Source organism: Cryptomeria japonica, chromosome 5, assembly GCF_030272615.1.
Source record: "Cryptomeria japonica chromosome 5, Sugi_1.0, whole genome shotgun sequence".
Lineage (NCBI taxonomy): Eukaryota > Viridiplantae > Streptophyta > Pinopsida > Cupressales > Cupressaceae > Cryptomeria > Cryptomeria japonica.
In genome coordinates, this window is record NC_081409.1 from 369,818,052 (window position 1) to 369,842,479 (window position 24,428).

Genomic DNA, 24,428 nt, shown 5'->3' on the forward strand with positions numbered 1-24,428 from the left:
TTTCACTATGACAGCTATTGGGGGGTCAACATGACAATAAGGTGACAGTTATTGGAACTATGTTATCTATTGATACTCTTCCCCTAATGAAGAAAAAGAAACAAAATCCCAATCTAAGAAACAAAAATGGATTTCCTAATCTAAGAAACAAAAAATGAAAATCCACCTCACAGAAGTGGCGAAGCGACCCCACTGCAAATGGCAGCTACCTTGTTTTGATAAGAGTAGCAGATCCCCACAGCCGTGCGACTTGCGAGTGGGTGGAGTAGGTGAGTGATTGCCCGCTTTCCATACCAAACAAACCAAGAAATAAAATAAGTCCAAAAACGCACGCTGTGCTCGTGGCTCTTTTCCCATATCATTGTCTGCCCAAATTACAATCAATAACTCTCCGAAGCTTAAAATAATCTTGAAGATAAATTCCAGGTATTAGCAGGGACAATGGCGGCTGCTTCCTTCACAGTACCTCTTCAATTTACTTCACATTCAACTTATAATTCGAAACTTTCCGTCTTCTGCAAGCCTAATAATTCTTGTTTGGCATCGTCTTCTGCTGGATCAAGGGTTTTGAATGTTAACAAATGGCTACATTTGGAAAGAAATTCGAGAAGTTTGAGGATTATTAGAGCAAAGGCTGCGCAAGTAGCAGAAGAAGCCCCGCCATCCTCTTCACAGAAGGAAATGGAAGTGGTAAATGTGGATTTGGGAGATCGGAGTTACCCAATTTATATCGGATCTGCTTTGCTCGATCGCCCAGAGCTTCTTCAAAGGTATGATTTTTTCCGAATTTTGTAGTATGCGTGTTTGCACAGTGCTTAATGACCGATCTCATCTTTTCTTATTAATTGTCCGCTTTATTTTCTATTTTTGGTGAATCCTTTTTGCGCGGTCAGCCAACTAGTTATCGTATTTTCACCGTATTACTTTTATGTCATGGGAATTTGAATCTGCGACCCGTTCATTAAAGTCCGCCTTAGCTCTTGCTTACCCCATTAAACATTCATTTCATCTTTTTTAAATCTGGTAAATCCTGGATCATTCATTAAACATTCTGCCTCTTTTTCTCTTTTTCCTTTTCGTTCGTAAAATTCCTTTCTTTTAAGTGAATTTGAGCTCTGGTTCTCAACACTCTGGGTTACATTGCAATCAACGAGTTGTATCTGGTAGTTTACTCAATTTCAACACTTTATCATGTCTCTTGTATGTGTGACCCCCAGGCTCAGCTGTGAAGTTGGATGTTTAATTAAAAATATAATAGTAGCAAAAATACAACGAACAATACCAAAAATACTTTATTTTTATTCATCGACAGATTACATATTTATAGCTACGATTAACTTCAACTACATCCTACAAATCTTCTACAAATCAGTTAACTAATATGACAGCTAACTGTAGATTGTTGATAGTGAAAATTGACAACAAACTGGTTCTAGTGACAACGAACTGGGACTCTCAACGTCACCAATGCCTATCCAACAGTTTGGATCCTGTATTGTACTTGATTTCATCATTTATCACATCTCTTGGGAATTTGAACCTGGGGATCTGCTATGAAAGCCTTGTGCATTACCACTTGAGCTTATTTGGTTGATTCTCGTTTTTGGGTAACCGTCAATTTAGTCATCAGGACCATTATCAATTTTCTTTATCATTGTAAACAGATTCTGCACTGTAATATAATTCCTGTACAGGAAACGATAAAAGAACAGAAACTAAAACCCTATCAATACGACTTAAAAATTAGATGCAAGAATCTATAAATGCATACTGTAGCAAACAACAGACGGAACTTGCTGGATGAGTGCCAGAACTTGTCACTTCTTTTCATTAATTCTGAACATAAAAATCTGCTACAGAAACTAAACTCAACTGCTAGCCGCTAGACTAAAACTTCAAATAAATTTGTACCTCTGCACTTTCTCTTATAGATCTGAGATGTTTGTACTTTGGGTTCTACAGAAGTAAATCTCATACTTCAACTAGAGATCTTCATAAAGGATTAAGTAGTGCACTCCATGAGACAGTTAAGCTTCTCTTGGAATCTGAGCCCTAAGTTACAGATTAACACAAAATAGGACTTAACAGAACTCAGCACATAAACTAGAACTGAGAGACGACATTATCTGTAATGTCCCTTTTCAGGATCACCTTATATTTTGCCCTAGAAATAGAATGATACAGCCTGTAACTTAATAATAGTTCTGATCTGATCTTATCGCTGGTCTAATTTCTATTTTGGAACTGCTGTTATAGGTGCTGCTGCTTGAAATAATTATGTTACGACTCAGATTGGGTCTGCTGTATGCGAGGGTCTCTGCTGTTGTTCGATCTGATCTCCTTTATATATGCTCTAAATAGGAATGATATAGCCTGAATTGTTGCTCTAATGTCCACCAAAAGACTTGTATATATATCCCTCATTCTCAACATGCCTCTTTAACCAATGGTCACCTCCCTTTGATTAGGTCAGCCAGCATTAATATAATAATTATTTATTTGTGTTTTGACTCCATCTCCAAAAGGGAGCTCTTAAAGCAAGGAAGTCGGCCTCTCTACATTAATCCTCAGTTGGCTCATTCCAACAAGAAATGATTCATACGTGGCCACTAGCAAACTTTTCCAGGTCGGGCCTATTTAGTTATTTCGTTGCCTAGGGTATTTTATAAGGTCAGCCCTAGGAATTTCAATTGGTTTTACATCTGAATTTTTATCTATAAGGCTGCAATTTGTTATTTATTTTGCCCTAGCCTCAGGGTATGACAGTCTTCCATTCCCAAATTTGCTTGTCCTCTTTTATGTCCCTTTCCTAGATTACTTTGTAATTTGCTCTAAATTCACAAAATCCCAATGAAATAAGGAACACAACTAGTTAGAGAGATAATCCTTACCTAAGAATAGAATGAGGTAAACCTGCAACCAAGTTAGATAATAATGTAGACATAATACATATAATATATCCATCACTAGGGTTAAAGGAGAAACACACTTATTGCACATAAATCCAAGTGATCTCATAGGATCAACCATAACGAGGATGGAGATAGGATGGTCATGATGAGGTGCCCTAAATATCTCCAGCCCTAGGCTTAAGAGCAGAAACCCTGTCCCTCTTGGCTTCATGTGGTCCTTAACTGTGCTCATGAGGTGGTGTACCTAGTGTAGCCTGTACACTGTTCCCCTCCATCATGCTATTCTTCTCGCCCCTTATGATTGAGGATCCCCTTTCTTGTCTACCTCAATAACTAATCCTATACTATAGGGTTTGGAGGGAGGATTGCAATACGGTGCCCTTGACTAACCCTAGGTCCAAGGTTAGGACCTTATCCTCCTTGGCCTCATGTGGTCCTTAACTGATGGTCCTTAACCATCATCATGAGGTGGCGTCGTGGTCCTTAACAATCTTTACGAGGCGACATACCTAGTGAGGAATCTTTCACCATTCCTCCTATTGTGTCCCTTATCCTCCACCACAATTGAAGACATCGATAACATACAAATTATGCATTACAATACACAAACATTATGCAGCATTGTCCTTATTATCGATACACATAGAGCATGTTTGCAAAGATATGAAGTGCATGGATATTAGATTATTCCAAGAAAGTAGTTTATAAATGCATAAACATTGTAAGTGCATAAATATTACGAGTGCATGGATATTATAAGTGCATATTATTATATTGTTTTCATCTATTCATTCCAAATCGCAAGGATTAATGTCCTCCGTGCTGGATGTGTAATGTCCCCACTTGGGATTTCCCTTAATTTAAACCTGAGACATCCATTCTAACCACAAATTAGAATAGAAATATATTAATAAATACAATTTTATCAGAATTAGATATATTTTACTATAAAATTCTGAGATTAATTCGAATAATGGAACTTATCTTGATCAGCTTTCCGGATTTTGACAATTGAGGATATGTTATGACTGATAGAGTTAATGATACCAGCAGTTCTGAAGGTGTCATTCATTGATATGAGTATGCAATTTTTGTCTCTGACTGATTTTGTAATGGAAACTGTACTGTCGTGGTTTGTGTTGTAGTTCTTTGTCACTATGCTATGTATATACTGTCATCCTTGACACCAATCCATGTCTTCATGCATCTGGTTTACTGACTCTGTGCATATAGAACCACCCAACTGGGCAATGATGGTGGTGTTCTTCCGGTTTTCTATCCATAAGTATATATAACCACTTTATGCCAAAATGTGAATGAACAACTCAGCTCATCCCCATGCATACCACTAATAACAAAGATGTTACTGCTTGTAACATAATAACAGTTCTGATCTTGTCAATCCATGGTGATGCTATTGGATGCTTTGATTCCTTTCCTTTATATCTCTCAATGTGAGGGAGAGGTCACACCACTTCATCATGTATACCCTTTGGCAAGAGACACACCCTTTCACCATTAGCACCCTTTGAAAGAGTGCAACTCTTCATTATTTCTGTCCTTTGAAAGGGACACAACCTCTCATAATCAGATCTGCATTTATTATTTAAATCAGATCTGCACCTCTCATTTTCCAAATTATCCCCCCTCTCAAATGAGGTTCTCTCCTCCCTTTTATATCTCATTGTTGAGGGAGTCACAACTTTTCCTTTCATGTCTTTTGACTTTTCATCAACTTAAATTAATTTTTAATTAATCATATTTAATTATATTTAATTATATTATTTTATATTTTAATTTAATTTTAATTATTTTAATTTTATTATTATCATTTATTATTAAATTTTATTTCAAAGTTGGGACATTACAGGATGCCTGAGATCTGATGTTTCTTCCTTTCCCCCCCCCCCCCCTTCCTCAAATGAGACCTTCTTCCCTTTATATCTTCCATTGTGAGGGAGAAGTAACACCCCTTCAATATGCCTGCCCTTCAAAAGAGTCACAACCTTTCACAATCACCACCCTTCGAAAGAGTCAGAACCTTTTATAATTTCTGCCCTCCTTTGGAAGAGTCACTTCCTTATTTACTTCCCATTTCTTCCTTCTTCCATTGACTCTTCCTTGATTCACATGCTTCCTTCTTTCTTTTCTCCACCCTCTCCCCTCTCAAATGAGGTTCTCTGCTCCCTTTTATATCTCATGTTTGAGGGAGTCACAACTTTTCATTTCATGCTTTTTGACCACTCTTTAACTTGTTAAATTTTAATTATATTTAATTTTATATTTTAATTTAAATGTTATTTTTTATAGTTTAATTTTGTTTTTATTATTTATTATTAAATCCTATTTCAAAGTGTGGACATTACATCCTCAAGCATTAATGGAATGATCATGGAGTCTAGTTTGTAATCTGCCTTTCTTTGCGCTACTCTGATTATCATAAGTTGCTAATTTGAACAACTTAACTGAGGTGTTGAAATTTTAAGACAAGTTTTCTTCCATCTTTCTTTCCCCATCACTTGAAAATGTAAAGGATTGATTTGGATGGACCCAACGTATATTGGATACCTCTTTGTGTTAACACAAGAACTTGCCATATATTAAGATGAGGATTGGGTTCACTCTTGTTATTCTCATATTGTAGATCAACCAAAAATAGGAATCTTCATGATGATAGGAATGTGTTTACAGTATTCATAGATATTCATGGAGTAGACATGCCAACTACTGAGCATACACATAAAAACACAAAGCATACACATGAAAACACAGAGCATACACATGAAGAGATGTAGACATAGTGAACAGGCAGATTACAATAAACATTATGACTAGCTAATTAACCTATAACCAATTATTGCTTAGTTTGGTAGGAACTTGAAAAGGTGCCAGTAAATTGCCTGATCCAACTAAGCTCAAGAGCGTGTCACATCCAAATTGTATCCATTCACCTCACATCTTACAAGCGGCAGGAACACCCAACTATGACTAGTTCCATTTCTTGGGGTAATCAATTCATCACTTGGCCCACAAGAGGCAGGAACGTCCAACTATGAATAGTTCCATCCCTTGGGGTAATCAATTCATCACTTGGTCCACAAGAGGCAAGAATGTCCAACTATGACCAGTTCCATCCCTTGGGGTACCAATTCATTACTTGGCCCACAAGAGGCAGGAACATCCAACTATGACCAGTTCTATCCCTTGGGGTATCAATTCATTACTTGGCACACAAGAGGCAGGAACGTCCAACTATGGCCAATTCCATCCCTTGGGTAATCAATTTATCACTTGTCCCACAAGAGGCAGGGACGTCCAACTATGATCAGTTCCATCCCTTGGGGTAATCAATTCATCACTTGGCCCACAAGAGGCAGGAATGTCCAACTATGACCAGTTCCATCCCTTGGGGTAATCGATTCATCATTTCGCCCACAAGAGGTAAAAACGTCCAACTATGACCAATTCCATCTCTTGGGTAATTAATTCATCATTTGGCCCACAAGAGGCAGGAACGTCCAACTATGAGCAGTTCCATCCTTTGGGGTAATCAATTCATCACTTGGCCCACAAGAGGCAGGAACGTCCAACTATGACCAGTTCCATCCCTTGGGGTAATCAATTCATCATTTGGCCCACAAGAGGCAGGAACGTCCAACTATGACCAGTTCCATCCCTTGGGGTAAACAATATTCCACAACTCACATAAATCTCTTCCACAAATCTGCTATAAAATCTTCTACAAATCTGCTGTAAAGTCTTCTATAATCTGATCATAGGACTGTCATAAAGTATCCACCGTCTATTACAAACTCTTCATAGACTTCAACTTAGATCTTCATATAATATTCTCTCTTAATCTGGTGTATATATTATATACTTGTCTGGTTCCACTTTTAACAATACACCCTTTTTTTTTTTTTGAAATACTTTTTGCAGTAAGATCCCACAAACAACATGTCTGCTGTCTTCTTTTGAAATGATTTGCAATTCATTTATTTCGGTTTTTACAAATTGTGATTTGCTAAGTAACTTGTTCAATGCATTAAACAATAACATACAACTGTTCGTCACTTAAATTATAAATACCTTAAAAACTGTGTAGTGACCACCCATTTTCAAGTCTGCTGTAGCAGAAAAATGTATGACAGCCACCAACAATCAACAAATCAACTTCCCAGCATCACCTCAACATCTCCAGCTTGATACGGAGCATGAAAGGGAGCACTGCAGGTCTGGTATAGCAGGAATATCAGATTGCAGATCTGTCACAGCTCTGTTACAGGGCAAATATCTTTTAAAACCTCGTAGAACTAATCCATGTATCTCAATACACCTCCAAGACGAAGCCAGAATGCAGGGAATAGGCCCAGCAGTGTCTTTGATGAAGTGGTACCTGATCTCTATATGCTAGGACTGATTATGAAATATTGGATTTTGAGAGAGTTTGATACAACTTTGATTGTCATAGTAATCACGGTAGTGTCTAAAGTTTTATTTGTCAGATTTGCCAGTAAGTTGTGGAGCCAGATAGTAAAACTGGCTGCCAAATAATGTGTTTCTGTTGAATTGAGTGTTGTAGAAGTCTGTTTTGTACCCTGCAAGGAAACCATATGTAATGCCTCCTTTTATTAAACAATATTATAATAATAAACAAAAACATAAAATATATATAAAACTTTGCATCCCTTGGTTCTTAATGTTGATAAATACACAACTCTAGGGTATGGATTTGAATGTTGTTAATGTGTGGATATATATTTGTGGAGTACTGAAATGTGAATTTTAATCATTTTTAAGTGTTAAGCCTTGGTTGTGGAGTCCAACAATGGATTAAAATTCTGTATCTGTCCAGCATTTGTTGATCCATTTTCAACAAAGAGATGCGTGTATAACTTAAGATGGTTACCTTTCATCGTGGCTTGAGTTCATTTCTATGGTTGCTAAACATGTGTAGCAGAAGACGCATACGCACTCTCCATCCATTGCTCATTACTATATTAAAATCAGAGATGAAAATGTCTGAACTTTAGAATAGCCAATAGTTTTTCTTTATCTATCTTTGACAATCTTGTTGTTTATTTCTTAAGAATTTGTTTTTTCAAATAATGCCCGGTTACTATATTTGGAAAGACAATATGGCTTTCTTGACAAATGGCTTTTCTACAGGCATATTAAAGGACAAAAAGTTCTTATAGTAACAAACACAACTGTCGGTCCATTGTACTTGGAAAGAGTTGTGGCTGCAGTTACTCATGGTTCAAAAACTTTGGTGGAAAGTGTTATTCTACCAGATGGAGAGAAGTACAAGGACATGGTAACTAAAACATTTGTAGTCCATTGGCTAATCTTTATTACTCTTGAATGAATATGCTGGCTACTATATTTATCTGTTAGTCAGGAGGAGGTCAAACTGACTACAAATATCTGCTTTGTATGTCAAAAATTTAAATGCTCTGCTGGCTGAAATATCAATTTGCAGAGTCCTTTTATATTTCTTTTTTGTGGAGTGACTTTAGATGTATCTGCTCAACATGCCATTTTATGGCTGCATTTATATTTTCCCTTCTCTTACATTCTTCTCTTTTATTCAAGAAGTGCCTAAGATTCAAGTAGCCTCAATTGTTTATATGATAGATCTGTTCAACATCTTAAATTTGATATTTAACAATGAACCTTTCTGGGGGGATCTATTCAGGGGACTCTCATGAAGGTCTTTGATAAGGCTATTGAGACACGAATGGATCGACGCTGTACATTTATTGCTCTTGGAGGAGGTGTGATTGGTGATATGTGTGGTTTTGCTGCTGCTGCCTTCCTCCGTGGAGTAAATTTCATTCAGATTCCAACAACACTGATGTCTCAGGTTTGATTATTGCGTGGCTTCCAACTTAACTGTTTTCCTCTCAGCTTTGGAGCATTTTTCTCTGTTAATATGTACAATGCCTTTTTACTTATGGGTACAGGTCGATTCTTCAGTTGGTGGAAAAACAGGAATAAATCATCCTCTGGGAAAGAACATGATTGGTGCATTTTACCAACCTCAGTGTGTACTGATAGACACAGATACGCTGCATACATTACCTGATAGAGAACTAGCGTCTGGTATTGCTGAAGTTGTCAAGTATGGTCTGATCAGAGATGCTAAATTCTTTGAGTGGCAAGAAAAAAACATGAATGCTATCCTAGCAAGGTATTTTGAGCTTCATCCCAAGGCAAGTTTTCATATAATTTGAATGTAGGTTTTCAATGGACACATGTGCTACTCTGATGTGCAGGGATCCAAATTCTTTGGCATATGCCATCAAGCGGTCATGTGAAAACAAAGCCGAAGTTGTGGCATTGGATGAAAAAGAAGGTGGCCTAAGAGCTACCTTAAATCTGGGACATACATTTGGCCATGTAAGTTTTTTATTTTGATTGTGTTTAAAATGCTATGCTTTCAACATTCATAGAGAAATCCATTTTTCTTCTTCTTTAGGATTCTCTATGTTAACCATTTGTTACTGCACGCATTAGACGATGGTTAACACTATTGTAGTCCGTGTGCTGGCCTACATACTATTCTCTGACCTGAAGCATGCGTGCAGTGTTTGAAAACCCTCGTTATCTATGTGCTGCTAGATTCTGATAGTGCAATTCTAAGCTCACAATGGCATGCATGTAATAGACAAAATGTCAGTTTCGATGCATATTCATTTGATTTTTTCTTTGTTACAATCATTGGGTTTTTAGGCTCTTCATCCCAACACAATTAACTCTAGTCTGCATGTGCATGTTATAGTGGTGTAGAGTTTTATAAGAGCAAATTGTGCTCAGGCTTCAGTTAACTGGACTACAACTGCAGTATATAGTGGTGTAGAGTTTTACAAGAGCAAATTGTGCACATGCTTCAGTTAACTGACATATGACTTTGCTTAATCTCTAGTTAACTATTACAATGGTGTGGTGTGGATTGTAGGCATTTACAGGGTTAACATTCTTTTGGCACAAAATTGTGTTTGGTCCTTTGAACACAGATAACAAAAACAACCAAATGATCCCAAGGTGCTTGTTATGTTGGTGGAATAATAGGAGCAACCTCAAGCACAACTATTATAATCTATCTTTAGAATATTCTGCCATTGTGTGTGTGAAGCAATAGGTTTTGGAGCAAAAGTGTTGACATTGGCAAGGAGATTCTTCCATGTGGCCTCATCATCATTGGCCAAGTTACCATAGCAAATCTGTAAAAGTTGGAACTATGTGCATAAATTTTGTGAAGTTTCCAGTTGTTGGTGTGAATCCATATTTCCAATCCAGTTTCTCCCTTTGTAGTGTGAACAAGGCACATTATCTAAGTGGTCATTAGTTAGGCCCTATTCACGCATGTTCACATGTTAAGTTTACTTAGTAAATTAGGGATCTTTATAGAAGTCTCTTGTAGACTTATGATCTTATCCTCTAGTTGTCACATGACATAGGATTAAGACACTTGTCATCATCCTAGTTAGTTCCATCTCTCAGCCTTGCCTATATAAGTAAAGTCTTATTTGTACATTTTGACATATATTACATAGACATTCATTGATCACATTTGATGTAATATTATTTTTCATCCACTATTGCAAATTTATGCTCTTGCTTTTCTCTCGTGGAAGGATATTTTAGTTTTGCAAGTGATCTTGGGAGCTTGAGTTTTTAAGTGACTAACATGGTATTGAAGCTTTAGATCTACAAATCCTCTTTCTTAGATTTGATCATTTGAGAGTGATTTGTGCATGAGCTTTTGTTAGGTTGCAAATCTTGGTGGATCTTGAAAAGTTGAGTAATTTTTTCTATTGCATCATTTGATGAATTGGAGAATTAGAAAAATTTGATTGAAATGCTAGATTTTAGGGGTGTTCCTCTTTGTGGCTTTGTATTGCAAATTCATTTTGGAGCTTGTTGGTGCAAATTTGAATTTACCATTGATTTCAAGGCATCCAAGAAAGTCAGTTTTGTTTTTTGTTGTCCAAATTGAACATGTGAGGCCAGATCTATAAGGGTTTGAAGTTGGGAGGTGGTTGCTAGATTTAGAAGGTAGTTGCAATTTTGGAGCATTTTGGGTCAAATTGACTTTGCCATCATGACCAAGAGGCCCAAGAACCCTAAGATTGACTGTTAAATTGTCAATTTGGAGCACTTTGCTCCAAGCCCTCATAATGTTTTTGGCTTCCCTTGTCCGTATAGTCGTGTCATCATTGTAGTTGCAGGTACTACACACCAGATTGGTATAGTTGACTTTTTTATTAAATAAACAAATAAATTTGATTATGTTTTTAAAATATTTTTTTTCATTTAAAAAAAAACACATATTCGTTGCATACCCTACATATGTGCAAGCAAGTACTAGGCGAGTGTATCACTCTAGTAGGTGGAAAGGCCGCAACCCACTACCAACATGTTGGTTACATAGCCATGCCAATTGTCTCAAGGAATATTGGTTGAATATTTCAGTAGATTCTTCATCATAAAGTAAGACTTCAATGACAAAATTTTTTGACAAGAGAATATTCCAAAAGATTTTGACCAAACAATCATCAAATTTGGTGAAAAGTTGGTGACTCCCTCAAACATGAGGCATAAAAGGGAGAAGCGAACTTCATTTGAAAGGGGAATTTTTAAGAAAGAATGAGAAGTGCAGATCTGTTTTGAATAATAAGGCAGCAATGAGGAGACATGACCTTTTAAAAGGATGTCTCTTTCCAAAGAGATGTGTATCCTCAATGAGATATGAAGGTTTAAAAAGAGTAGGCAATTAATATGAAGAGGGGGAATAGGAATTTTGATTCCAAGTTTAATATAGAAAAGTGCAGGCAAATGGAGTGAAGGGAGGAAGAAAGAATGGAGCATAGGGGGTAAGGAAAGATTAATGGAAGAAGAAAGGAATGAGCAGAAAATAAGGAAGTGACTTTTCAAGGACAGGAATGATGAAAGGTTGTGACCCTTTGAAAGGGTGGTAATTGTGAAAGGTTGTGACCCTTGCAAAGGTAAGGCATGATGAAGAGATGTGAATCCCTCACTTTGGAAGTTATAAAGGGGAGAAGGTTACATTTGAGGAGGGGATGGAAGGAAGATCAATTTGGAGAATGATTTATTATTCTCAAAGACAACAATGAAAAGTGGCGACTCAATTCTTATGAAAGGTGGTGACACTTTCACCATTGAGGTATAAAGGATAATTCATTCCAAGCATTGAAGGATCACTCACTCAATCATCAATCATCACTCATGAATCCACAAAAGCAATCATCAACCAAATCATTCTATCAAATCAACGTTCATTCATTCATATATCAAACCGGCATTCATTACATCATCACTCATCAATAATCTAATCAACAATCACTTAGTCATCACACCCCAATACCTCAAATCATCCCATCAAAGGAATTCATTGAATCAATCAGTCAATCATACAAATATCAATTGAACAAGGACAGATCTGATATAAGTGAATCAGATTAAGGCATACAACCATTGTGCATTGCATTAGTGATTGGTATGAAGTCTAAAGTATTTTATTCAATCTTCCTATTTACATTTATAAATACTGATTTCTAAGTATTTTATACAATCAACCTTTCTATATGAATTTATAGATGATTATAATAAGATCAATACTTCTATCCCATAATCAATCAAATGTAAGTTGGAGGAAATAAGCTAGGGAGATGCAGTTTATTGGCTCCATCAAACTAAGTAGACCACCCCACGGGATGGAATTGGTCATAGTTGGATGTTCTTGTCACTTGTGCGCCAAGAGGCGAATATGTTACCCCAAGGGATGGAACTGGTCATAGTTGGACCTTCCTACCGCTTGTGGGACAAGAGGCGAGTTGCCATGATTGAATGTTGCGTTCTCTCGAGCTTAGTTGGGTTGGGTAGTTTACTGGTGCCCTTTCGAGTTTTCCTACCAAACTAAGTTATGATTGGTTATATGATAGTTAGCTAGTTATAATGCTTATCATAATATACTTGTTCACTAATCTATGTAATTGTTCATTATCTCTTGAATTATTAATGATTAAATGAATTTACTTTAGTATGTTATTGTTAAAGGATAGATTATATTGTTGGAATTGTTAATTTTGGCACAAATAGGTTAAACCCAAATTGGGGACGTGTTGACGTGTATTTTATACACAATCATACACAGAATAAAATACCAATAGGCATCTTATCCTCTCTTGAGAAAATAGTCTCTAACTGCTGAAGATCTGCAAAAAGGATCAGTTAGATGGACTCCAAGGTTCTTTGATGTAGGGTCTCTACGTGTGGACAAGCTCCAGTGGTATGATGTGATTTGCTGGAATCACAAGGGGACTTACATTGAACTTCCGATCTGCTTTGCTGGACACAGGCTCTTACTAACTTAGATAAAAAAAAATGGAAAAAGGATAAGGGCGAAGAGAGGATCTAATCCTAATACTAAGAATGTAGGAGCAATGATTGATTTTTGATGAAACTCTAACTAGGTCTTGTTTTGACATCAATGGAACATCTACACAAGACTAGTGCGATCTTCTATGGGAAGCTTTATGATGTTCAAATCATCACCGCAGGCATAGATACCATCCAAGTTGATGCATATCAATGAAGAGGCGACAAATCGAAATTGAGCTTAGGCTGAACGATTCCAGTTGACTACGCAAGGCAAGTCTGCAATCAACAAACTGCTAGTAGTATGGATATACGAATTTCACCATCAATCAAGCACATTTCCTCCATTCATCTAATTATCTACCATCTAAGATTGAAGACTCAACAAGAAACCATGCAAATTGCAAGAAAAACGACATATTTCACCATTACTTCAATGAAAATGGAGTTTGTTTACAATCAATGGCAACAATTTCTTGCCTTGTCCTCCTATTCTACTCTCTAACTACTAACTACTTTCAACTATTTCTAACTATCTCTCTCTAATTCTAAATTATATTTTACAAATGAAATGTTTGGGCTTATATAGTGCCCACAATACAATCTGATGGCTTAGATCAATTCAAGATCAATGGCCAAGATTCAACAATGAAAACCCTAATTAGGGTTTGTTACAACCATTACATAACATTTAATGCTTGACCAATGATAAAATTGTATTGTTTGGACACATGTCCTTTTTGGAAAAAATCGACCAATGGATAGCCGGGGTAGGTACATCGGAGTTTGTGTCACCTTCCATGAGTTAAGTACATTGAATCTAGACATGCTGAGATGGACCTCACTGATTGGAGAAATGATGACTAGGATGCCACCTCATCTGACACTTGTAACTTTGGTAAATATTCAACTTGATGTTGTTGAGAAGCTTTCTTTAATTAATTCATCTAGAACTATTTTGCTTCTTCAACGAGCCCTTGTTCTAACTCCTTGCGTCCTTGATGTGCAGGAAGATGATGTACCTCGCCATGGAACGCTGGATTGCCCTTGATGATGTTAGTCCAAAGAAGGTCGTCCATGTCCTGGCTTGATCGTCCTGGCGAAGACCGTCCTTGATCCGGCTTGATTTTTCTTGAAGAGATCTTCATTCGATGCCTACACAACATTTCAAAATTAGTAACATGATTTTGCAATACATAACATAAATTAGAGAGCAAATTTTAGGAAACTTAATGATAAGTCCTTTATTAATCATTTCCTAAAAAAGACTGAGCTAAGGAAAAACAAAATTTCAAAATTCAAAATTAAGGCAATGACGATCAAAATTTGAAATTAAAACAAGAGATCTTGCCATACCTTACTTGAGAGCTTAACTCTAAAATGCAAAATGAATAAAATTGCCTAGGCAAAATTGACGTAAGATGGTCATCAACGTGATTCTTCTTCAAAATGACAACTTCGCCACCTTTGATATGTCCTTGGCAAGTTCGCTCAAGTGAGATTAAGTTCGCACCACCTTTGGATAGATGTTTCGCCTTGGATAAAACTAGTGCCTTCTTTTGTTTTGAAATGAAATTCGCTCCTTCAAACACACTCGCACTCCCTTGATGATGTTTGCGCCTTCCTTGACAAGACCCGCACCTTGAAGATAATTTCGCACTTCTCCCTTTGAGATCGCATGAAAAATGATAATGTGAAAATAATGATTCTCACCTCCCTTTATAGTGCTCATCTCACAATTACCACCTTAGGCCGACTTGATAATTAATAAGGCAAATTTAAAATAAACTTAAAAAGGCCGACCTTCAAAAACAAATAAATACCAAGCGCTCCTTTTGATTTTTAATGATTAATTAATAATTAATTAAATGCCTTTCGTGTTTTAATTTGTAAATTTCGATTTTAAATAAAGGCAAAATAATTAATAAATGATCAACGCCATATTAAATGCTAATTTAAATAGATTTTCAATTTTATCGAACTTAGCATTTAAGGAAAATTTGAAATGTTTATTTGGCGCCAAAATTATAAAAATGAAAGGGACGTACCTCATCGCTCTGGTCCCTTGGAGAGGGACAGGAGCGATTTTGCTCTTATGGGCCTCATTTCACTTCATCACCTTCGAAAATTATATTCAACGGATTCGCAATGCCTCCTTTCATTCAATCATGCCTTGAGATCGGTTGAAATTTGGCGAGAAAATCATCTACAACAAAAATCGCTCTGGTCCCTTCCTGAGGGACAGGAGCGAACTTAAGCATTTTGGTCCTTTGTTGACGTTTGATAATCTTCAATTTGTCTTCAACGGGTTCGATTGACCTCCTTTCTTGCCTTCGAACATAAAATTTGCTTGATCTTTGCCTAGATCGTACCTTATGAAGAATTTCGCTCTGGTCCCTTGGTGAGGGACAGGAGCGCATCGCCTTGGTCCTCCAGTGAGGGACAGGAGCGAAATTCGCTCTAGATCCTTAGTGAAGGACGGGAGCGAAATTTGACTTTTCGCACTCTCTATCAGGATAACTTTTATGGAATATAACATTTAAGTATAAGAAGAAGAAATATATACTTTCAGGATGTTTGAGAGTGGTTTCAGACCTCCAGGAGTTATATTGCAAAATCTAGTTTTTGGAGGTTTTTTCAGTTTCCAGACTTAGTCAAATTTCAGGATCAGGGCATTCCAGACTTAGCCAAATTTCAGGATCAGGACCTTACTCAAGCCGGACCTGCTACCCTGTTGATCTCCCCGACAGCACTTCAAGTTATATTCATTTGATAAAATATACCTCTTTGGACCTTTTCACATCGTCAAGACGTTAAAATCCTGCAAGGACAAAGCAGAATTGGATTTGTAGCTCCGGTCCTTCACTGAGGGACAGGAGCGATTTTTCCCCTGGAGGCATTTCTGTGCTCATGAAAATCTTCAATTTATATTCAATGGAAAGATCTCGCCTTTCTCCATCACTTCCAATTCGTAATTCATCTTGACCCTGCAGGAATAGTAAAATATTTGAAAACGAGCTCCCGTCCTTCACTGAGGGACAGGAGCGATTTTGCTCCTACAGGCCAAAATAACATGATTTTACACATTTTAACACTTCACAAGGCGAAAACAAATTATTTGAAATGCCTAGGATCAAAAATCAAAAAAGTCAAAATTTGGTCAAAATTGCTCAATTGGACAAAAATTCATATTTCATCATCAACACTTAGACAAATTTAGACTCTGCGTTCAAAATTCCAACTGAAAATAGACCATTCTGGCGAATTCATTGCATTTAAAAATTGCATTCTAGAAAAGGAAATTCAAAAAGCTCTCAAAACCGACTGGATCCAAACCAAAACCCTAAAAAAAGCAAAGCGAAAACAAACAAAATGAGCAAAAAACATGGGTCCCCATTTGCAATGGGGCGATGTGTGAAAACGTCACAACAGGACGTTACATTGCACTAAGTATAAAGTGCTAAATTATACTTGCTTGGGGGGTTCATCGATTGAGTGAATTTTTTTGGGGTATATAGTGGTTGATTAATATGTATTAATATTAGATATTATCATTTGAGGAGGTATCAGGAAGTTTCCTATTCATCCTTAGATAAGGACAATTTTTTTTTTTGGATCAATTGATAGCAATCAAGGGGATTGCACCCTTTGTATTAAAATATCAAAAAAGGATTGCATCGTCTTCTTATTTGTCCATATCTTTTTTCTGCACCGTATACTACTAGTAAACCAACCATTAAAAGTAGATCCAACTAACCTATTAACAGGCACCACCCATAGATTTAAAACGGTGACCTGTATACGGTAATATATCATAATTATCATCATGATCCAGTATGATTACCCCCTACATGTTCAAAATTGGGGCTATTTAAAAACTATTACATAATGACCCTCTATAATTACCATACCTCCCTGCTCACAGTTCCAATATGATCAAACCCGTTGAGTTTTTTTGGGAATTCTTGTCCACACCTACTGTGGTCTTCTCTTGCAGTCACTTCCTCTTCTTTTGTCTCAGTATCTTCTTTCGCCACGTCCAGCTTTGCTTGTCCACCAAACTGCACTAGATTTTCCTCTTTCATATATTTTTGCAACCACCCCAACCCATCCTCAAGCACCACCTCCAACATTCTCTTCAAAATAATGCACTCTTCCTTGCCACCTCCCGATTCTTGGGAAGGTAGGAAGGGGACGAGGCAAAGATAAGTGGTAATTTGTCCACCTCATAGCCTTACATTTGAATTATATAGAAAGATTTTGGCAGAGGGACCCCAAAACTTTCAACTACATTCTCTAAAACGTCCTCAAGCTCCCCAAAAACCGTTTCCAAATGAGTTTCTTGCAAAGTGCTTCTGCCATTGCCTTTGTTTCCCTCCAATCTAGCAAAGAGGCTAGAAACATTAAGGAGATATCAATATTGAATCTATACCGATTGCAGAAACTCCTCACCCAACGCCTCTTTCATTGTGTGGATAATGAGCATGTGATTTGTCTTAAAGATGCCCATCAACCTCTTCTTTGTTATCTTTCCTAGGAACACTATCTATTTGTGTTGGCAAGTGAGCCTCAATGGTGTGTCCATCTCTCCTTTTTGTTGAAGTTTTGTAGCTGCGAGAGAGTTTATCTATCTGTGTTGGATTGCTGAGCTACTTCCTTCGTATTTCTTCCGTTCTCTCCGCTGAGTCAGCGCGACTTAGGATTGTATATGCAGATCGTGGTTGTCGATTCTTTCCACCGCATATGTGATTATGGTTCATCGGTTTTATTCTTTATGACGTCGTCGAGTTTTGACAACGGTTTATTCTTGTATGAGGTCGTTAAGCTTTGTAATGGCATGGAGAGCAATGGTCGTTTCTTTGGAATATGATGGGCCTTTGTAACCGTGGTTCTTCATCTCCTGTGTGAGATGCCTTAGTATTGATCGTATTATATATGTGTGCCAAGATTCATTTAGTTCGATTAGCATGAATATCGATTCATATGTGTGTCTATCATGAGTATCATTTCTTTTGTATTGTGAGTCTCGAGAGGCTGTCATTATTCTGATTCTATAGTCAAGGAATTGTATCCGTAAAGGAAGTGTCTCAGGTTTCTTTAATTGACGATTGAAGTCATCAATAATTTTTTGTATTTGTTTTAGAAATCTCAATAAAGATATTATGTTTTGTGGGTTGGGTTTTTCACCCTCAAGTGGAGGGTTTTCCTAGGATAAATTTTGTGCTCCTTTTGTTCTTGTGTTTAAGTTTCTGTTCATTGCTTTATTATATGCATTTTGGTTCATATTTTTAACATGGTATCAGAGCTGGTCTAAAGAAACAATCTAGGACCAGAATCTATAAGTTTTATATTACTCTTTGCTCTACTTCTAGTCTGTTTGTTTCAGCCACAAACTTCACTTCTTGGAAGTTCAGGGTTCTAATTGTGCTTGAAGAAAATAATCTTCTTGACTACGTGAAGTCTGATGTAGGTGAGCCTATTGATGACACTGAGAAAGCACAATGGAGAAAGAACAATGTCATGGCAAGGAAGATTCTAATTGATTCTGTTAAAGATCATTTGGTACCTGTCATTTCCAAGATGAATTCAGCCAAGGAGATGTTTGAATGCCTTCAAAGTCTATATGAATTCAACAACACTAGTAGAGCTCTAGCCTTGAGACTTCAGTTGTTACATATTAAGATGGCTAGAGGTGAATTAGTTGTGTCTTTCTTTATGAAGATTTCAGAATTAAAGGATCAACTCACTGCAATTGGAGATTCCATTGAAGACAAAGATCTTGTTATGTTGGCGATGAATGGCCTCCCGCACTCATGGGAATCCTTCATTCAGGGTATCAATTGAAGAGCTGAACTTCCTAAGGTTGATCGATTTAGAGCTGATTGTATTCAGGAGGAATGCGGGTTAGAAGCTAGAGGTAATGGATGTAAAACTCACCTTGAAGATGATCATGTACTTGCTGTTCATACTTCTAAAGGGAAAGGGAAGAAAGGTAACTTCAAGAGGTTTAGAGATAGAATTTTGATTCAGCTCTTGAATCCAAGAAAAAGAAGGATCTATCTAGAATTCAGTGTTTCAGATGTGACAAATTTGGTCACTTTGCTAGAGATTGTATCTCTAGACCCAAGCATCAAGCTGCTACCACTAATGTTGAAAATGCATCTCCCCCTAGAGAGTCTAGTGAAAACTCAAAGGGGTTCTTATTTATTTCTGCTCTCTCTAGTAATATTCCTACTGACAGTGATGCATGGCTTATTGATAGTGGAGCCTCTCGTCATATTTCAGGTTATCGAGAGCATCTCTCTAATCTGAAAGAAAAGGAATCTCACTTACAGGTTATCATTGGTGATGATGCTTGCTATTTTGTGAAGGGTGGTGGTTCCACTTCATTTTACTTAGATTCAGGTGTTTCTCTTCACTTGAGTGATGTTCTGTTTGTCCCTGGAATTAAGAGGAATCTGATTTCCATTTCAGCATTGGAAGAAAAAGGTTATAATGTTGTATTTGCTGATGGGAAAGTACTTGCATGGAAGAAGAACTCAAGCATTGAGACAACTCGTGAAATTGGTGTTCGTCATGATAGTCTTTATAGACTTTCAGCTCATCCTATTCAAGTTTTTGCACATGATTCAATAAGTTCAAGTGAGTTATGGCACAAAAGATTTGTTCATCTAAATTTCAGAACCTTGTCTTCCATGGAGAAGATGGTAGTCGACCTTTCCAAAGCTGAGTCAAGATCATGAGGGTGTCTGCAAAGGGTGTGCTCTAGGTAAGAACATTAAACATCCATTTCATAGCAGTGAAAGTAGAGCAAAAGATGTTCTAGAGTTGATTCATTTTGATTTGTGCGGTCCTATGTCGGTTGCTTCTTTAAGTGGGTTTTGGTATTATGTTACTTTTATTGATGACTTCTCTCGTAAGTCATGGATTTATTTTCTAAAATCTAAAGAGTCTGATGAAGTGTTGTCCAAATTTAAAGAATTTAAAGCTCTTGTTGAAAAATTGTCAAATAAGAAGATAAAGATCTCTAGGTCTGATAATGGGGGTGAATATACTTCTGGTATATTTCAAAATTTTTGTATTGAAGCTGGGATTAAGAGGGAGTTTTGTGTCCCTTATAATCCGCAACAAAACGGTGTAGCTGAAAGAAAGAACAGGTCTGTTGTTGAGGCAGGGAAAGCCATGATCCATGATCAAGGCCTTCAAACATTTTTATGGGCAGAAGCTTGCAGGACAGTAGTATATGTTCAGAATCGTAGTCCTCACCAGATTCTAGATAATATGACACTTGAAGAAGCTTTCTCAGGTTCCAAACCAAATAGTAGTCATCTCAGAATTTTTGGATGTCCAGTGTATATTCATGTTCCAAAAGATAAGAGATCTAAGTTAGAACCTTCAGGAAAGAAAGGCATTTTTGTTGGTTATAGTGAATCATCAAAAGCATACAAAATTTATATTCCGGGTCAAAAGCAGATTGAAATCAGCAGAGATGTATCTTTTGAAGAAGATGTAGCTTGCAATAAGTCTAAAGAATCTAATATGGAAATTGATAGAGAAGATTTTGTGCCTTCTCAAGATATGGATATGGCTATTCTAGATTCCCCTTTTGAGATTCAGAGGGAGATTTCTGAGTTAGAAGATTTTGCTAATCCTATCGATCTTGTTGATCCTCTAGATACTACTGCTGGTCCAAGTAATGCTTCAGCTAATAAGAAGAGACCATTGTGGGCCGGGCATACTATGCAAGAAGCTGAAAAATATGCAGCACCACGTGGCACTTTCAGGGAAAGTTAAAGACCTCATAAGTTTGCAGGATATGTTGCTTTGATGAGTCATTTTATAGCATCCGAGCCTTCTAATTTTGAGGAGGCTTCAAAACAACTAGTATGAAAGGATGCCATGATGCAGGAATACCAATCCATAATCAAGAATGATGTGTGGGACATAGTTCCTAGGCCCATTGATAAATCTGTTGTTTCTTCTAAGTGGCTGTACAAAATTAAACATGCAGCTGATGGGAGTGTGGAAAAATATAAAGCTAGATTTGTAGCTAGAGGATTTTCTCAAAAAGAAGGTATAGACTATGAAGAGACTTTTGCACCTGTAGCATGTTACACTTCCATTAGACCTATTATAGCTATTGCAGTGGTTAAAAGATGGAAACTTCATCAAATGGATGTGAAGATGACATTCTTGAATGGGGTAATTGAAGAAGAGGTTTATATTGAACAGCCAGAGGGTTTTGTGATTCATGATAAGGAATCACATGTGTGTAGATTGAAAAAGATCTTGTATGGCCTCAAACAAGCTCCACGTGCATGGTATGAGAGAATTGATCGTTACTTATTGAGCCTGGGCTTTCTTAAGAATGATGCTGATCCAAATTTATATTTCAAGGTAATTGATGATAAAGCCTTAATCTTAGTACTTTATGTTGATGATTTGTTTCTCACTGGTGAAGATGATCTCATTATTAAATGTAAAAAGGAGTTAGCTTCTGAGTTTGAAATGAAAGATCTTGGTCTTATGCACTACTTTCTTGGACTTGAGGTATGGCAAGGACCAAATGAGATTATCTTAAGTCAAGGGAAATATGCTATTGATATTCTGAAAAGATTCGGTATGTTAGACTGTAAGTCTATGGTAACTCCTATGGAAGCAAATCTGAAAAAGTTACATGAGGTTGCAGCCACTTCAGATTTAGTTGATCCCACTATGTTCAGGCAATTAATTGGTTCATTAATGTATTTGGTTAATACTAGGCCCAATATATGTTATGTTGTTAACACTCTTAAGTCAGTTCATGTGTGAACCTAGACAGATTCATCTTGTTGCAGCCAAACACATTTTGAGATATGTACGTGGTATTGTGGGATTTGGTCTAAAATATTCTTCTTGTGAAGAGCTGAACTTGCAGGTTTTTTTTGATTCATATTGGTAGGTTGTGTGCCTGATAGGAAGGGCACTTCAGGATGTTTCAGCCTAGGATCAGCTATGATTTCCTGGTGCAGCAGAAAACAATCATGTGTTGCTCAGAGTACAACTGAAGCGGAATATGTTGCAGCTAGTGTGGCTGCCAGAGAAGCAGTATGGCTTCGCAATTGCTTGCAAAATTGTTTGGGCAGCCTTTGGAACCTACAATGATTCTTTGTGATAACCAAAGCTGTGTGAAGCTTTCGGTTAATCTTGTTTTCCATGATAGAACCAAGCATGTGGAAATAATATATCATTACTTGAGAGATATGGTTCAAAGGAAAGCAGTGGAGCTCAAGTACATTTGTACAGAAGAACAAACAACGAACATTCTCACCCAGCCACTTTCTAGAGTGAAGTTTTGTTATTTTCGAGACAAGCTTGGTATTGTGGAGAATGATGCTCTTGTTGAGAGAGAATCTCAACTTCAATGAACCTTTTACATGTTAATGAGTTCTTCTCTGTGAGGGAGAAGTTTGAGGTGCAATCCCTTGTTAATGAGTTCTTCTCTGTGAGGGAGAAGTTCGAGGTGCAATCCCTTGTTAATGCATTCTTCTTTGCGAGAGAAGTTTGAGGTGAAAGCCCTTGTTCCACCCTCTGGGAATAGCTATGGTGGATCCGCTCTCTGGGAGTAGCCATGGTGGAAGTCATGTGTGAGACTCCATGACTTAGTTTTCTGTTCTTTCACCCTCTGGGAGTAGCCATGGTGAATGTTATGCTGAGATGACAATATTGCATTAAGAAAATTTGTGATGAGATTTTGATTACTGACATTTCTTGTTGCAACTTCTTATGCTTGTCATGTCAAGAGATGGCAAGACATATGAATAATCTCTCTCTTGCTAAGAGGGAGTGTTGAAGTTTTGTAGCTGCGAGAGAGTTTATCTATTTGTGTTGGATTGCTGAGCTACTTCCTTCATATTTCTTCCGTTCTCTCCGCTGAGTCAGCATGACTTAGGATTGTATGTGTCTTGAGGCAGATCGTGGTTGTTGATTCTTTCCACCGCATATGTGATTATGGTTCATTGGTTTTATTCTTTATGATGCCGTCGAGTTTTGACAACGGTTTATTCTTGTATGAGGTCGTTAAGCTTTGTAACAACATGAAGAGCAATGGTCGTTTCTTTGGAATACGATGGGTCTTTGTAACCGTGGTTCTTCATCTCCCGTGTGAGATGCCTTAGTGTTGATTGTACTATATATGTGTGCGGAGATTCATTTAGTTCGATTAGCGTTAATATCGATTCATATGTGTGTTTGTCATGAGTATCATTTCTTTTGTATTGTGAGTCTCGAGAGGCTGTCATTATTCTGAATCTATAGTCAGGGAATTGTATCCGTAAAGGAAGTGTCTCAAGTTTCTTTAATTGTTGATTGAAGTCATCAATAATTTTTTGTATTTGTTTTAGAAATCTCAATAAAGATATTATCTTTTGTGGGCTGGGTTTTTCACCCTCAAGTGGAGGGTTTTCCCAAGATAAATTTTGTGCTCCTGTTGTTCTTGTTTTTAAGTTTCTGTTCATTGCTTTATTATATGCATTCTGGTTCATATTTTTAACACTTTCCACTCTATGTTTTTGGTACTTTAGCTCTCAAAAAATGTAAAGCTTTCCATCCTTTGTCATTATATCTCGTCATTTCCTTATGTTGGCATTCCCAACGATAATGGTGTATTTGTACTTTTGATGCCTTAAGAATTGGGGATATCTCTTGCCCCACTACCATCCATAATTGTACTTTACACCCTCACATCCATTGCCCCCTTTGCCAACTCATTTGCCACCTCATTCCCCTCCCGATAAATGTGTGAAATTTTAAACTCTTTGAATTTCCTAATCAGCTCCCAAATCAGTGTTAACTGTTAACCATTTCCTTAGTTGTCAATTTAGCATCCAATTTTGTTGTATTGCATTGATTGTCAAAAGGGAGTTTCCTTCAAGATGGATTTGTTTCACATTTTCCTCTATTCCGCATTTCAAACCAAGAAGGGCAGCCTGAAATTCTGCCTCATTGTTGGTTCCAATACCCAAATATTTGGACATTTTTCTCTGAATAGATCCATTGTGGTCTCTTATCACACATCCGACTTTGCATGCTCCCGGGCTGCCTTTCGAGGCTCCATTGAAATTGATTTTCATC

At 37.2% G+C, this 24,428-nt stretch overlaps 1 protein-coding gene across 1 annotated transcript in view; it reads left to right on the plus strand.

Moving 5' to 3' along the window:
* The first annotated feature begins 200 nt into the window (after nucleotides 1-200).
* The window catches only part of LOC131034832 (3-dehydroquinate synthase, chloroplastic), a 44,610-nt gene continuing 20,382 nt past the window's right edge, over nucleotides 201-24,428 (plus strand). The window contains exons 1-5 of the mRNA XM_057966436.2: nucleotides 201-770; nucleotides 8,082-8,229; nucleotides 8,611-8,778; nucleotides 8,879-9,105; nucleotides 9,191-9,314. Of these exons, the coding sequence (XP_057822419.1) occupies nucleotides 442-770; nucleotides 8,082-8,229; nucleotides 8,611-8,778; nucleotides 8,879-9,105; nucleotides 9,191-9,314 (996 nt within the window). The 5' untranslated portion in view covers nucleotides 201-441. The remainder of the gene's footprint in view (nucleotides 771-8,081; nucleotides 8,230-8,610; nucleotides 8,779-8,878; nucleotides 9,106-9,190; nucleotides 9,315-24,428) is intronic.